General features: G+C 40.1%; 1 protein-coding gene across 1 annotated transcript in view; it reads left to right on the top strand.

The window, feature by feature from the left end:
* The first annotated feature begins 362 nt into the window (after positions 1–362).
* Positions 363–17,275, top strand: part of LOC110497753 (sprouty-related, EVH1 domain-containing protein 1) — a 75,211-nt gene continuing 58,298 nt past the window's right edge. Inside the window, exon 1 of the mRNA XM_021574093.3 lies at positions 363–1,313. Within this exon, the coding sequence (XP_021429768.3) occupies positions 1,282–1,313 (32 nt within the window). The 5' untranslated portion in view covers positions 363–1,281. The remainder of the gene's footprint in view (positions 1,314–17,275) is intronic.

The following is a 17,275-nucleotide window of genomic DNA, read 5'->3' as shown; positions in this document are numbered from 1 at the left end:
GTATACAATTCAAAGTCAAACAAATTACAAGAATCACCATTCACATATCGGGCCTCAGACCTAAATTTAAGATCAAGCCTACAGCCAATAAATGAGAAGCAGATTGAAGAATACAACTATAGCCATCCTTCTCTGCTATTTGAAATCATGAAGGGAATCTGATGTAATTCCACGTGCTGCACCATGTATTCGGCTCATACTGTATGTCCAAACTATCTCCTCCATTTTAAAGCACTAGTCATCCAGAATTGAAAGTGCTTGTTTTTTGTGATATTAAATGCTTGAAATGCAACGCAAGTTAACATAATCTACACTTGATATTGGCGGTGCTATCACACAGTCACACACAATCCTTCCTACATATTATTTTCTATTTTGCGTGCTATCACACAGACGCTTCCCTTTTCTGTGTATCAATGCGTGATTGAAAGGAAACTTCGTTCGGGAAGTGCAGGGACTACTTTAAGTCAACTTTGGATATAAATAATCAATGTATATGCCAAATGACACAGGCATATTTGAACATGAAAACGAATTAAATATGTTTCGAGTAGATGTAAGCAATTGTATTGATAGTTGAGACCCCTTTGACATATATGTTTTTGCGGCCACGCGGAAGGATTTCATTCTCGAGCTGGGTCGACGCTTCCGCCCAGTTTTCCGATGTTCATTGCCCGAGTTGAAAATGGAATTCGATTAAAGCAGATGTCCAACAACTTCTTCGAGAAAATTTTACTCACCGTTTTTGCCTAATGTACTTCAATTTCATCATTGAAATTAGTTTGTAGGCCTGTCTTTTTCCCCCAGTTGTGGAGGTTATAATTCAACGTACACCGACACATTGACGGATCAACGCTGCAGCGCTTTTCAAGTGTTGTCCTGGACCTGAAGTTGGCGAGGGAACGCTCGATAGCTAAACACGAATAACGTGCCAAATGTCGGGTTTATTTTGTAAAAGAATGTAGCATCTGAACACATTGGATTTCGTGTTGGCGAAGAGGATGACGAAGCTGTGTATTTTATTCTGGTTGGATTTTACTTCCAGGGAAGATAAAATGAATCATCGGTTGTCATTCCTCCTGGCAATTTAGTTACAGCTAGCTAGGCTACTTGGTTTTCCGAAATAAAGCTCACTTATGCATGCACCACTGTAAGACCATTTACTTTTATCCAATATCTGGGTGTTTTATGCAAAAGAAAATGGTGATATTTGCGGTTTATTTCCCCGCCGTCACTGCGTCCTCGATGCTATTGCCAGGATTTGGATCCCCTTGAGGAAAGATGAGCGAAGATTCGACAAATCCAAACAACGAGTGAGTACATTTTACCCCACATTCTAGAATGCAACGATGTCCTTCATGTCTAATCTTCACTGCAATGATTTGCAGGATTCTAAATGACTACTCTGTTCCACTAGGATCATTGCTTCTACACATTGGTTCTACTCACGTTCATATTTAAATTAGATTACTATTGAAGTAATACAAAAGACAAACATCTATTTAGTTTGTTGTGATAATATAAAATAAACCAATGTGTTTTGGGACTGTATTTAATAGAAATAGAGGCCTCTTATTATATTATGGCAACGAGAGATGCTATAGGTAATTTTGACAACTGTACAGAAAATGGTATACAGTCCACTTTATAACAATAGCCTCATAATTAATGCAATATATGGTAGTTGTTTCATCAATATTGTCTTTGAAGAATACCTTTATGATTTGACTGCAATTGGATAATATATGTTGCTATTTCAGACTGTAATAAATTACACGATGTAGTCACACATAGTCACTGTGGCTAGATTATTTGTTTGTACATAGGATTTAAGACCCTATGCTTATCCGCTTTAAAATGATCTTGTCATAAGATTCAATATTATATACGATAGTGTTTTCTTGGCATTTGATAACAGGTTAACGCTAACTCCTCTACATGTACTAAGAGAGTATCATAAAATAGTAATGTGGTTTAAAAAAATATTCCCTCAATATTAAAATTATTCAATGTTAATGTGGCTGTAAACTGGTTGCTGCAATGTCAGAATCCAGAAGTAGAAGACGCCATATTTTTTTCTCAATCACACTCATTTGCATATTACAATCTCATTCATATATATATATTTTGTAATGGACGTAATACGTTCCAAATGCACTGGCCTGAACCCGGAAAGCAGTATTTATGTGATTGTGAACTTGAAATAGGGTCATTTGTGTACATTTCAATTATTTATCGCTGTAAATCCGTGTTGTTTTAATGGACTGATCGCTTGCGTGCGCTTGTTGACAGTCAGTGAGAAATATCTGGTCGGGAGGTGGTGCGGTCATGTGACCACTTCCATTCATAAAGTACCTGGGTGCCCATTCACAGTACTATGTGCAGTACAGTGTCTTGCAACGCATTGGCGATTACGCAAACATTTTATCTGCATTTGGAATCAGCTTAATCCAGATGGCCATTAATTTAAAAACAAATAGATAAGGCAAGGATGCTTCGCTCTTATTGCAGACTTCCAATGCTCTCAAAAGAATGGCGTCCATATTTCTTATTCTAGACGGTTGAAATGCGTTCATACGCTGACATTTCCACAGTTTTGTGCCCCAAGACGGCGATGTTCTCCATTCAATCTTTCTGCCTAGCACACCTCGAGTTGATTGATATATTGCAGGGAGGCTTTGTCCTTGAACTTGGCATGTGTTTCATATTCAATATATTACATAAGCGAGGACCATGATGTATGTGGTTCTGTGTGTTTGTTCTTCCTAGTGACAACAGCAGCACAGCGCATAAGATGGCCAACATATGATCCAATGTATTTGGTAATTATTCATTGAAGGTAAAGGAAGATGGTAGGAACGGATCAGTAAGACCCGCCTGATCCCTTTTTATGTTCATGCTGGCTGGAATTAGCAATCAGTCGAGCCCAACAATGGACTAAAGGAAAGGGATCGAGGATGGTACCTAGTCAGTTGTACAACTGAATGCATTCAACTGATATGTGTCTTCCGCATTTAACCCAACCCCTGTGAATCAGAGAGGTGTGGAGGGCTGCCTTAATCAACATCCACATCTTTGGTGCCCGGTGAACAGTGGGTTAACTGCCTTGCTCAGGGGCAGAACGACAGATTTTTTTTACCTTGTCAGCTCAGGGATTCGACCAGCAACCTTTTGGTTACTGACCCAATGCTCCTACCCGCCAGGAGCCTAATGTTATTCCTTATTGTCCATGGACCTTCCATGTTCTGTGTAGAGGCGAATTGGCTCTGGCAGTCAAAAGGGCCAAATACTCCATCAAACCGAGTATCGATTTTCAATTGCGGTACTACTTTCATATATACAAAATAAAAAAACACAAATGCTAAATCTACACTTACTGCAAACTGTTTTAACTTATTTTAACACAGTTGCAGCCGACAGTATTTTTCAGTGGCAACACGTTTGTGGCGCCTGTCTTTTGTTTACTCACAGGTGTTCACAGACACAGATAGCTAATTAGCACAGGTACACCTCTGTCTTATGTCTGTTTTCCGTGTGGGAACCCTAACCCTATATATTGTTTCCCATTGATGTCATCTGTTATGGATCTGATCAGTGTATTCACCCATCTTCTCACAAACTGACAGTCCAATTTTGTTATTTGTCTGCATTTTCATATATTTTACAGTTTGTTTTCTATTAGTGGTGTTTTGTTTGAATTGAGAGGATGGGGAGAATTTTGGATGCAATCGCACCGTGAAAAGGAATTGCACAACACAACCCTGTGTTTTTGTATCAGGATGGGTGGGTGGTTTTAGGTTATAAGCATGTATACCTTACTGTTTCTCCTCACAGTACCATTATAGTAAACCATGTCAATGCGTCTCGGGACGATACATTTCTTTTTTCTTAAAGGATGGTCAGGGGGTCGGAACATAATTTTCAAATAATTTGTATACTGCAAATTGACAGCAAGAAGCCCAAACAGATATAACATTTGACTGAAACATAGTCATTTCAAACATTGTTTACATTTGTATACGATCGCATATCTCTATTACGTGTAGGAATACTTTGAAATAATAGATTTCCCAAATGTAAATCACTTGGAGCTGATTTGCTGACCCTTCTCTGTTCGCATCATGGGTCACGTGTGATGAATATGCTTTTATTACGCATAGCAAATGTATAAAGTTCCACAGCTTTTTCCTTCATCAAAATAGCACAAAGCTGTCTGACGAAAAACATGTGGTTGAATAGGAATATGTGCGCTACTCACTGACACCTGCAAAGACTCACTCGTACAGGTTATTAATCCCTAAAAGTCTAAACCGTTGGGGTTTAAGATGGTTATACCATTGATCATTGTAGTTATTTGATTTAGATTTTAAGGACCCATGTAGGTATAAATAATATATTTAACAATGTGTGGATATAATATTGAGTTTGGCCTTTACTACTGTTGCCCATAGAAACGCATTGAATAACTCATTCAGAAATAGCAGAACAAAGCGTCAAAATGTTTTAAGTAATAAGGTTTTGAAGTGTCTGTCGTATATCTAGAAGATATAAGAACACTCAGGAAAGAAAAAAAAAAAAAAAAAAAAAAAAAAAAAAAAAAAAAAATATATATATATATATATATATATATATATATATATATATATATATATATATATATATATATATATATATATATATATATATATATATATATATATATATATATATATATATATATATATATATATATATATATATATACTGAACAAAAATATAAATGCAACAATTTCAAAGATGTTGCTGAGTTACAGTTCATAAAAGGAAATAAATCAATTTAAATAAATTCATTAGCCCCTAATCTATGGTTTTCACGTGACTGTCCACCCACTGGGGACCTAGACCCATCCAATCAGAATGAGTTTTTCCCCACAAAAGGGCTTTATTACAGAGAAATACTCCTCAGCGCCAACCCTCCCCCGATCCTGCAGGTGAAGAAGCTGGACATTGGTCCTTGACTGGCTTGGTCTATGTTTGTGAGGCCGGTTGGACATACTGCCAAATTCTCTAAAACGACGTTGGACGCTTATGGTAGACACATTTAATTCTCTGGCAACCGCTCTGGTGGACATTCCAGCAGTCATCATGACAATTGCACGCACCCTCAACTTGTTGTGGCCTTTTATTGATCCCAGCACAAGGTGCGCCTGTGTAATGATCATGCTGTTTAATTAGCTTCTTGATATGTCACATCTGTCAGGTGGATGGATTATCTTGACAAAGGAGAAATGCTCACTAACGGAGGTAAACAAATTTGAGAAATAAGCTTTTTGTGCGTATAGAACTTTTCAGCTCATGAAACATGGGATCAACACTTTACATGTAACGTTTATATTTTTGTTCAGTGTATATATGTTTTAGACACATTTAACCCCCTTTTTTCGGGTACAAAACTACTTCCATACTTCTAAAAAAATAAAATAAAATAAATAAAAAAAAGTTAAATGGTACTGGGCTACCTTCAGTCCCGTGGGGTTGTGGCGGTCGTAGAGCAACATGGAAAACGCCATTGTGTTCGTGAGAGTCTTGTCTTTTACACCAAACCGTTCAGATGCTTTTTGTGAGAAGACTGATTTTCGGGATGTCTCCTTGGTCTGACAAACAGAGCTATAACTGGGGTGCGTCAATCGACTCTTAAGGATTAACAGCTTTTTTTCCTGAGTGTGAAATACATACCACCATGTTAAATATCCGGTCTGCATGTTGCACTGAAAAGAGGAAGGACTAGGTATAACGTGTGTTTGAAGAAGGTAGCCTAGTTATCCAAAAACGCAAAATTTAATCAAACATAGGGAAGGACATGAATCAGGGTGTGTCTAGCTGTCTTGGACTTGATTATATTTCTTTGATTTTATTAGGATCCCATTAGCCGATGCAATGGCGACAGCTAGTCTTACTGGGGTCCAAGACATTACAGACAAGACTTTACAGTTTACGTACATTTAAAAACCTTAACATGTAGTGTGTGTTTGCTTTTATCAGTTGCACAGCCTTGTCAGTACATACACACAACAAGTAGGTCACGTGTATGCCGTTGTGTCTCCTATAGATGTACACAATAGCATTCATTCATATCCTTATGAGGGAGTATCTAGGTCTGTGTACTACTGTGCTGAACATTCATTCACTAAGTTATTTTCCTTTTTTTAACAATTGTAACTCAACAAATAGGCCTACAGGCTATATACACCTACAAACTGTAAATTTACTGTTAGCCAAAATAATTTTACTAAGTTTAGCCATTTGATGCTATTTGTTTTATGTCTGGTATTGGTAAAGTCATTGAATGATTAGGGTTAGTCTAATATTTTGATTGTTTAGTGTAGTTGTTCGCCAGTCAAGTGATTCCTCAGTCTTTTTTCTATCAGGGAGATTTATTTGACAGCTCAGCGTTTGTCTGTCAATGTGGGTTGTTGTGATCTTATCACCTGGGGGTCTGTTCTGCCCCTCACTCTCTTCTTTCAGGCTTTCCAAAACACATTCAACCCAAACAACCACTGATTTGAATGTGAGCATCTTGTCTTGACAACAGCGCATAGCTACTCCAACTGTTTGGCAAATAGTTTATGGTTGGAATTGCTCTGTGAAACCGATACTATGTGTATTGCGATTCTCACAATTCTATATGTATTGCGATTCGATACAATAGAATTCAAATCGCAGTATGTTGCAAACATATTTCTCACTAGAGCATGAGAATGAGTTTAGATCAGCCAGGGAAATAAATTTAACTATTTAAAAAGAGCATGGATAATTAAGCTATAGGATGAAAAAAACAGAAGTTTTGGCGCAGCCAACTAATGCCAGCTAACGCTACCTACAGTAGCAAAAACAATATAATGTCGTCACAAAATAATATTGCGATATGTAACTACATTTTTGGGATAGCCTACGTAACACCACCTTTAGTTCTATAGCCATGGTGTATGAGCCTAATATCCATTGGTGTGTAGTGGTCAGGCTCAGTAGAGGTTCTCAGTTGTTTGTAGTTTTGCTTCTGTAATCTTTTTAGGAAGTCGCCTTTTTGAATGCTTTTGGCCACTGCCCTGTATTGACTGAATTGGAACTTGTCTCTGTAAACAATGTCGAAAGGAAGTTTTGGTCTTACGTAAAGACTTGACTTTGGTTTCAGTCAGAGCTAATTGTTCTTTTGTAACTATGTCAGCTGGCTGTCCTAGTAGATTGTCAAACGATCACTGATACTAGCTAGGGCTGCACAACACGAGCAAAAAAATCTAATTGTGATTTTTTTTATTTTTTTTACCATTATATTGCGTTTTTACTTGCGATTTAGAGATCGGAACACTTGGGTAAACTGATGGAGTCATAAATAAAATGATCATTCTAATTTTATGGTTAGAATACAGTGGACACTTGGAATGTAGTTTTGTTTGGCGTGACAACGAATGGAAAAGTAAGGGAGATGTTTGTGACAGAGTATGAATCAAAGTGTTGGTCAGTGTTTCCCATGGGACCCTAATTAGGTTTAAATAATTTATTTAAATGCATTTTAAATAGTACATTCATATTTTTCTCTCTGATTAAGAACAAGCTGTTTCACAAACAGTGCTGATATACTTCCACTGGTACTGGCCTGTATTAAAGCAAAGGTTTGCTAGCAATATTTGCCCTAGCTCAGTGGATTTCGATAGCTTGTTAGCTAGCAATTAGCATTAGGAGCTAACACTCTTTTTAGGCACATTTAGAGCTTAAGAGCGACTAACTAGCATTTTGCAGAGAGCAAGTTACAAAAACTAATCGTATAATATAGAAAACGTGGATTTGTATTAACAAGCAAAGTGGAAAGCTGCGTCGTTCTGTTGACTGCATGCTGTTTGGTCCATGCATGCGGTCATCCCCCTCTTCAAAGGGGGAGACACTCTAGATCCAAACTGTTAGACTTATCCATCCTGCCCTGCCTTTCTAAAGTCTTTGAAAGCAAACTGAACAAACAGATCATCGATCATCTTGAATCCCACCATACCTTCTCCGCTATGCAATCTGGTTTCCGAGCTGGTCATGGGTGCATCGCAGCCACGCTCAAGATCCTAAACGATATCATAACTACTATTGATTTTTAAAAAAGTACTGTGCAGCCGTCTTCATCGACCTGGCCAAGGCTTTCGACTCTGTCAATCACCGCATTCTTATCGGCAGACTCAACAAATTTCAAATTTTCAAATGTGTATATATATAGCCCTTCGTACATCAGCTGATATCTCAAAGTGCTGTACAGAAACCCAGCCTAAACCCCCAAACAGCAAGCAATGCAGGTGTAGAAGCAGGTGGCTAGGAAAAACTCCCTAGAAAGGCCAAAACCTAGGAAGAAACCTAGAGAGGAACCAGGCTATGTGGGTTGGCCAGTCCTCTTCTGGCTGTGCCGGGTGGAGATTATAACAGAACGTGGCCAAGATGTTCAAATGTTCATAAATGACCAGCATGGTCGAATAATAAGGCAGAACAGTTGAAACTGGAGCAGCAGCACAGCCAGGTGGACTGGGGACAGCAAGGAGTCATCATGTCAGGTAGTCCTGGGGCATGGTCCTAGGGCTCAGGTCCTCCGAGAGAGAGAAAGAAGGAGAGAATTAACAGCCTTGGTTTCTCTAATGACTGCCTCGCCTGGTTCAGTAACTACTTCTTAGATTTCAATGTGTCAAATCAGAGGGCCTATTGTCTGGACCTCTGGTTGTCTCTATGGGGGTGCCACAGGGTTCAATTCTTGGGCCAACCGTTTTATTTGTATATATCAATAATGTCGCTCTTGCTGCGTGTGATTCTTTGATCCACCTCTATGCAGGCGACGCCATTCTGTATACATCTGTCCCTTTGGACACTGCTAACAAACCTCCAAACAAGCTTCAACTCCATACAACACTCCTTCCGTGGCCTACAACTGCTCTTAAACGTTAGTAAAACTAAGTGCATGCTCTTCAACCGATTGCTGCCTGCACCCGCCCGCCTAGCATCACTACTCTGGACGGTTCTGACTAAGAATATGTGGACAACTATAAATACCTATGTGTCTGGCTAGACTGTAAACTCTCCTTCCAGACTCACACTAAGCATCTCCAAACCAAAGTTAAATCTAAAATCGGCTTCCTATTTCACAACTAAGCCTCCTTCACTCATGCTGCCAATCATACCCCCGTAAAACTGACTATTCTGCCGATCCTTGACTTTGTCGATGTCATTTACAACAGCCTCCACTCTACTCATCAAATTGGATGCAGTCTATCACAGTGCCATCTGTTTTGTCACCAAAGCCCCATATACTACCCACCATTGCGACCTGTATGCTCTCGTTGGCTGGTCCTCTCTACATATTCGTCGCCAAACCCACTGGCTCCAGATCATCTATAATTATTTGCTAGGTAAAGCTCCGCCTTATCTAAGCTCACTGGTCACCATAGCAACACCCACACGTAGCACGCGCTCCAGCAGGTATATTTCACTGGTCATCCCCAAAGGCAACACCTGCTTTGGCCGCCTTTCCTTCCAGTTCTCTGCTGCAAATGACTGGAACGAATTGCAATAATCACTGAAGTTGGAGACCTATATCTCCCTCACTAACTTCAAGCGTCGGCTGTCAGAGCAGCTTACCGATCGCTGCAGCTGTACACAGCCCATCTGTAAATATCCCATCCAACCAACTGCATACCTTATCCCCATATTTTTTTTCTGCTCTTTTGCTCACCGGTATTTATACCTGTATTTATACTTACACATCCTCATCTGCATATCTATCACTCCAGTGTTAATTGCTAAAATGAAATTACTTCGCCACTATGGCCTATTTATTGCCGTACCTCCTTACTTCATTTGCACACACTATACAGATTTTCTATTGTGTTATTGACTCTACGTTTGTTTATCCCATGTGTAACTCTGTGTTGTTTTTGTCGCACTGCTTTGCTTTATCTTGACCAGGTCGCAGTTGTAAATGAGAACTTGTTCTCAAATGGCCTTCCTGGTTAAATAAAGGTGAAATAAAATAAAAATGCAAAGAGAATGTTGCGCACTAGGAACTGTCTGCTTGAGTGGCGGGGATTGGTGTGTGTGTAGGACTGGGAAGCGGACAAATAGAAGACGTACTGAGAGAGAACTCTGTCAACTCAAGGAATAAATCAATAGTAAAAAACAAACAAAAAACAGGCTTTACAGACGGCCTAGTGGCGTTTTGAAACTGTCACTGCCTCTTGCGATATGGATATTGCGCATGTCAATATTGCAATTTAGATAAATGTATTAACCGTGCAGCCGTAAAACTAGCTCACACTTACAGTTGAAGTCGGAAGTATACATACACTTAGGTTGGAGTCATTAAAACTAGTTTTTCAACCACTCCACAAATTTCTTGTTAACTTCGGGCTAGGGGGCAGTATTCGGAAGTTTGGATGAATGAGGTGCCCTAAGTAAACTGCCTGTTACTCAGGCCCAGAAGCTAGGAAATGCATATAATTAGTATTGGATTGAAAACACTCTAAAGGTTCCAAAACTTTTAAAATAATGTCTGTGAGTATAACAGAACTGATATGGCAGGTGAAAACCTGAGGACAATCCATCCAGAATAGTTTTTTTTCTTCCCCAGCTCACCTTTGATTGCAATGGCTGGGAATGGGAATATAACATGAAGACCTCCCAGATTTCAGTTCCAAGGGCTTCCACTAGATGTCAAGTCTTTCGAAAGAGTTTCAGGCTGTTTTTTTGAAAAATGAGCTAGAATTTGTAGTTTTTCTAAGTGGCTCCCATTTTAGCTGTAGTGTTTGTTGCGTGTTCCGGTGAGGGCGTGCACTTCGTTGTTTATCTCCGGTAATGGTCTCCGGTATTCTCCGTCTTATATTTTATAGTTTATTTACATATTAGGGTACCTGAGGATTGATTAGGAACATTGTTTGATATGTTTGGAAGAAGATTATTGGTACAGGATTCATTTGTATGCATTTTGAATGAGGGAAACCGGTGGATTACTGAGTTAAGTGCGCCATTGAAACATACTTTTTTCGGATCTAAAGAAGGACTTTATCGAACAAAAGTACCATTTTTTATATAGCTGGGACCCTTGTGATTGCAACCAGATGAAGATCTTCAAAGGTAAGTGATTGATTTTATCGCTATTTCTGACTTTCGTGACGCCTCTGCTTGGTTGGAAAATGTATGTAATGCTTTTGTGTGCCGGGCGCTGTCCTCGGATAATCGCATGGTGTGCTTTCGCCGTAAAGCCTTTTTGAAATCTGACAAAGCGGCTGAATTAACAAGAAGTTAAGCTTTTAAATGATGTATGACACTTGTATTTTCATGAATTTGTAATGTTACAATTTCTGTAATTTGAATTTGGCACTCTGCAATTTCACCGGATGTTGTCGAGATGGGACATTAGCTTCCCAACTATCCGTAAGAAGTTAACAAACTATAGTTTTGCCAAGTAGATTAGGACATCTACTGTGTGCATGACACAAGTAGTTTTTCCAACAATTGTTTACGAACAGATTATTTCACTTATAATTCACTGTATCACAATTCCAGTGGGTCAGAAGTTTACATACACTAAGTTGACTGTGCCTTTAAACAGCTTGGAAAATTCCAGAAAATTATGTCAAGGCTTTAGATGCTTCTGATAGGTTAATTAATGTAACTTGAGTCAATTGGAGGTGTACCTGTGGATGTATTTCAAGGCCTATCTTCAAACTCAGTGCCTATTTGCTTGACATTATGGAAAAATCAAAAGAAATCAGCCAAGACGAAGAAGAAGCCACTGCTCCAAAACCGCCATTAAAAAAAGACTACGATTTGTAACTACACATGGGGACAAAAATCGTACTTTTTGGAGAAATATTCTCTGGTATGATGAAACAAAAATAGAGCTGTTGGCAATAATGACCATCATTATGTTTGGAGAGAAAAGGGGGAGGCTTGCAAGCCAAAGAACACCATCCCAACCGTGAAGCACGTGGGTGACACATCATGTTGTGGGGTTGCTTTGCTGCAGGAGGGAGTGGAGCACTTCACAAAATAGATGTGACTTCCCTGACTTCAATCCTAGGATTTTACTAGGATTAAATGTCAGGAATTGTGAATAACTGAGTTTAAATGTATTTGGCTAAGGTGTATGTAAACTTCCGACTTAAACTGTCTCGATCTCTTTTGTCAAATGTTGAATTTTTTTGTCAATCTTTCCTGCCACAATATCATCCTTTGTTCTTAACTAATTACCATATGTTAAGAATTGGTAATGGAGATGAGCAGTTTCATCTGTGAAATGAACCCATGTACCGGCTATTTATGGTTTAGTTTGTTCTTTTAGAGGGTGTTGAATTGTTTGCATGATTAATGACAATCCTCTAACTCTCTGGCAAATGGGATGGTTTGTTACTGACCGTGTGTTACTGTGTAACTGAGCAGGCCCTGTACAGTATAAATGTTGTCTGGTTTGGCTGTTCTCTTCCCATGGCCAGAGTTATAATGCAGTATATTTTAAACCTGAGCCACTTCCCTCTTGTAATTCTCATTTCCTCTTAAAAGTATTTTAGCAGCAGACTTATTACTAAACTTGTAAATGTCTCCCAGTGTATTTGGAGATTTTTTATTTTCTTAAAGCACAGTATTCCTTCAAATAAAACTGTGCAGTGAAATATGTTTTAGCCTATTTAGTTGGTCACAACATTGAAGACAAATTATAGGTAACACATATGAAATGCCCATTTTGCCTTTGAAAATGCTACTGATTAGGCTATGTTGTGTCTTAGACTAAAAAAATCCTCCATTTTTTTTTGTTAGGCCTAGATCGGGAATTCAACTAGCGGTTTGCTGGCCAGATCTGGGCTGTTATTCATTTAGAATGGCCCTTAAATCAATTCTGAACATTAATAAAATATCTGCAAAAAAATCCTGCCAAAATCTTATGTTCAGTGCCAAAATGTCACTTTCCTGGAATTTGGCATTGGATGATTTGACTTATCATTGTGTTAATATTGAGCTTAGTTTTCAGATTTTTAAGAAGCTTTTAATAGTTAAAATGGTGAATGAGGGTTGCACCTTTTTTCCTTTTTGAATTAGCAAATATTTTTTTTGCGCCTCGACTTTTGTTGGTTGAGTGCCCTCCACTTCTTTCGTAATTACTTGTAGCAATATTTAAGTGCTTTATTGGTGTGTGTGTGTGTGCATTGCTTTTTTATACAGTTATTCCAAAGAATAATCTCATGTGGAAAATGTCCCCCCCTGCCGTTAACCTTAACCTGCCCCTGCCGTTAACCTTAACCTGCCCCTGCCGTTAACCTTAACCTGCCCCTGCCGTTAACCTTAACCTGCCCCTGCCGTTAACCTTAACCTGCCCCTGCCGTTAACCTTTTCTTTTTTTTTGTTCTTTTTTTGTTGTCCATCTGGCCCGTAAGAATATAGTTGAATATCCCTGGCCTACAATGTTACGTCTTTTTTCAAGGAGCCCGTCTCTCTTTAATTTGCCCTGGCCATATCTCATTGCTTCTAAGAATTGATTTGAGCAGTATAATGTCTGAATTGTACATATTGTTTTCAGTTGTACTGCTGCATGCAGGAGCATGAAGGCTAAGCCTTGTTGGATGGTGCTGCAGCTGGGTTACGACGGTTCTTTCCTTCGAGGCCACAGACCTAAATCCCTGTCTTTGAGTTACCAATCTCTTTGAAACAGGAAGGGGTTGGGGCCTGTGTGTGGGTTTGTGTAGGCCTGTGTTCGTGTTTGTGCTCAACTATGTATGTGAGTGTGTTTGTGTCTATAAAAGATAGGTAGGTATAGGCTAGATGAGGGGATTTAAGCAAACACATCATCATCTTATAAAATGAATCTTTTATGAACCAAACTCTTAACAGGGTATGTAGCCTATTAAAGGAAACATTGACCCAAAATCCAGAAACTCCCAAGTGATTCCATACATTGAAACTAGTTCAGTGGAGTTTGCCCTCTCACCCTCTCTCTCTGTAGCGCTGTCATGAAACGGCTGCAAAAACGGGTCACGTGACTGGTGACGTTGCTGGATGCCGTCCTCGCTCTGCTCCATTGCCAGTGAATCCATGATTCAGAAATCTGCGAAGTGTGGACATTTGGTTTTTATTGAAAGCATATGGCCGAATTAGCTATTTTGAGCAAAGTAGGATCCGTTTTGAGTCAGGAAATGTGTACTCTTCCACCTAAAACATTTGCGATTACAGCAGCGAAGATGGTTAACAACTGCGCATGTGGGGGAATCCCTGCCACATAGAAACTGCTATTATGCCGTTATTCATAGATGCTAGGTTTAACTTTACACTAACTTTACTTTATTTTACAGTAAACAACAACAACCTACAAATATGTCTGGTGACAAATTCAAGAGTCATGAAGAAAACAATGGGAGGAGAGCCCATTGTGTCATCGAACATATTTATTTGAGCCGGAGTATTGAAACAAAGATTTGTGGAAAATGAAGCTATGGATGGCCCACCGCAGCAGTAGCTAATAAAGGCCTTCAGGGGTCCAAAATGGACCTGGGGCTTTTCAACCTGTACCCGATATGCATAAATACATATAGAGACCCGTTCTGAACAGATCCGAGGACAACTAGAGTGAGGGAAACAGCAGAAAATGATATATTTTAATCTGCTTTATTAACCGTAGCTGATAAAGGGAGAGGTAGAGAGAAGTCCCGGATAACGTCTGAGGTATTCTGGTAGCTGGATAACACCCCCAACCCATCACCAGGATCAGCACAGACCAGATTGGTGGTGCAGTTGTTTTTGCTGCAAAAAATGTGTGTACGTGACTACAGTTCTTAATTAGAAATGGAAGAATGTAATGATGAGCAGTTAGTTTTACAAAAATCTGTAATACAAAAACGAATTGAAGATGCAAATGTCCAAATGGACACTTATCTAACAAGTAAGTTGCTAAACTTTACTTTATTCGCTTATCACAAACCTCTATGAACTAGCTATTTTAGTTGGTTTATGCTTTCACATTAGCCAAAAACACTATATTGCCTATGTTTATATATCACAATGTTTTGGGGATATTCTATTCTGCAATGTTAGGTGACAACATGTCACTCAACTATGGCTGTGGTGGTCATGAAATGTTGTCAGCCGGTTAGTGTCATGCAAAAGACGGTCTCATGGTAATTTACCGTTAGTTAATATAAACACATTTAGTAAAATATCTCGAGACCTGCTGATGCTGTATGCATCATCTGTATGCACTCTAATAGCGAATTGAATCTGCGCGTCCATTTTTCAATGATGCCAGGAGGCTACTTTGGTTTTATAGCAGAGCATGCGCTTAATATAAGCAGCTGAAAAAAATAAATATATAAGAACACTTATTTTACTCCACCCATCAACCACTGTTTGAGGAGCATTTTCTCGCTGAGTGACAGGTGATATTATGCCCAACCTATGTATGCCATGGGCTCTCCAACCCTGTTCCTGCAGCTGCCTAGTGCTTAATTTGCGAAACCAAGTGAAATCTGTCCGGGAACATCGATAGTAAAAGGTTTTTGCAATGAAACATATTTTACTAAACTGTTTCTGGAGCTGACAGCCCCTCTACCAGCTCCAGAAAGAAATAAAGGATGTGCCACCCAATTTAATTATGATAATGTAAAACCTTCCCTATTGCTAGGCTTTTCAAAATCTTCCTGCACAACCAACTTCATCGCCTAGGGCTGCTGTCTATCCACGAGTCTGGGAGAAAATGTACATTTTGGAGCATAGCATAAGTTAACCAGTCCATACTCAAGGCGACTATTGAGAAACTGTAAAATCTAGTGCCTATTTTCCTTGGTTTCCTCTATAAAGTGCAGCCAGGGACTGAACATCAGCTTGCAAGCTCCATATAAGGGCATATCGTGATGTTTCTACATGGCAGGGTCTCCCTTACGAGGGTGCACATGCACAGTTGTTACCCATCTGTGCTAGTGGGATACAAAAAATAATGATATAAAATAATCACAAGTTTTATGTGGAATAGACCCTGCCTTTCCTGATTTACAAAGGAATAAATCTGCCATGTCGCGGACACCAACGTCTTGCTCCCGGACAAGAGAAACACATTTTTCTCCCACTTTGAGGATAACACAGTGCCACCGACGTAAGACAGTTACGCGTGTTAACCCTTGCAAGGTTACCTTCCCAGACGGCATCCCTAGCCGTGTCCTCAGAGCATGTGCAGACCAGCTGAACATTCAATCTCTCCCAATCCCAGTCTGCTGTCCCAACTTGCTTCAAGATGTCCACCGTTGTTCCTGTACCCAAGAAAGCAAAGGTAACTGAACTAAATTACTATTGCCCTGCAGCACTCCATGCTCATCATACAGCTCAGGCCCTGGGTCTGAACCCTGCCCTGTGCAACTTGGTCCTGGACTTCCTGACGAGCTGCCCCCCAGGTGGTGAAGGTAGGAAACAACACATCCACTACACTAATCCTCAACACGTGCCCCACAAGGGTGCATGCTCTGCCCCCTCCAGTACTCCCCGTTCATCCTAGACTCCAACTCAATCATCAAGTTTGCAAACGACAACAGTTTTAGGCCTGATTTACCAACAATGGCAAGACAACCTACAGGGAGGAGGTGAGGGCCCTGGCGGAGTCGTGCCAGGAAAATAATATCTCTCAATGTCAACAAAACGAAGGAGCTGATCATGGACTTCAGTAGACAGCAGAGGGAGCACGCCCCATCCACATTGACGTGGCCGCAGTGGAGAAGGTGAAAAGCTTTAAGTTCCTCGGCATACATATAACTGACAATCTGAAATGGTCCACCCACACAGACAGTGTGGTGAAGAACGCGCAGCAGCGCCTCTTCAACATCAGGAGGCAGAAAAAATTTGGCTTGTCCCCGGAGACCCTCACAAACTTTTACAGCTGCACCATTGAGAGCATCCTGGTATGGCAACTGCACCGACCGCAACCACAGTGCTCTCCAGAGGGTGGTGCGGTCTGCCCAACGCGTCACTGCCTGCCCTCCAGGACACTTACAGCACCCAGTGTCACAGGAAGGCCAAAAAGATAATCAAGGACATCAACCACCTGAGCCACGGCCTGTTCACCCCGCTATCATCCAGAAGGCGAGGTCAGTACAGGTGCATCAAAACTGGGACTGAGAAGCTGTTTTTCAGTTTCTATCTCAAGGCCATCAGATTGTTAAATAGCCATCACTAGCCAGCCTCCACCCAGTACCCTGCCCTGAACTTAGTCACTGTCACTAGCCGGCTACCACTCGGTTACTCAACC

This window comes from Oncorhynchus mykiss, chromosome 19, assembly GCF_057628025.1.
Source record: "Oncorhynchus mykiss isolate SJ-2025 chromosome 19, ASM5762802v1, whole genome shotgun sequence".
In the NCBI taxonomy this organism is placed as follows: Eukaryota; Metazoa; Chordata; class Actinopteri; order Salmoniformes; family Salmonidae; genus Oncorhynchus; species Oncorhynchus mykiss.
The sequence above is the reverse complement of the archived record's forward strand: the minus strand, read 5'-3'. Positions and strand labels throughout refer to the sequence as shown.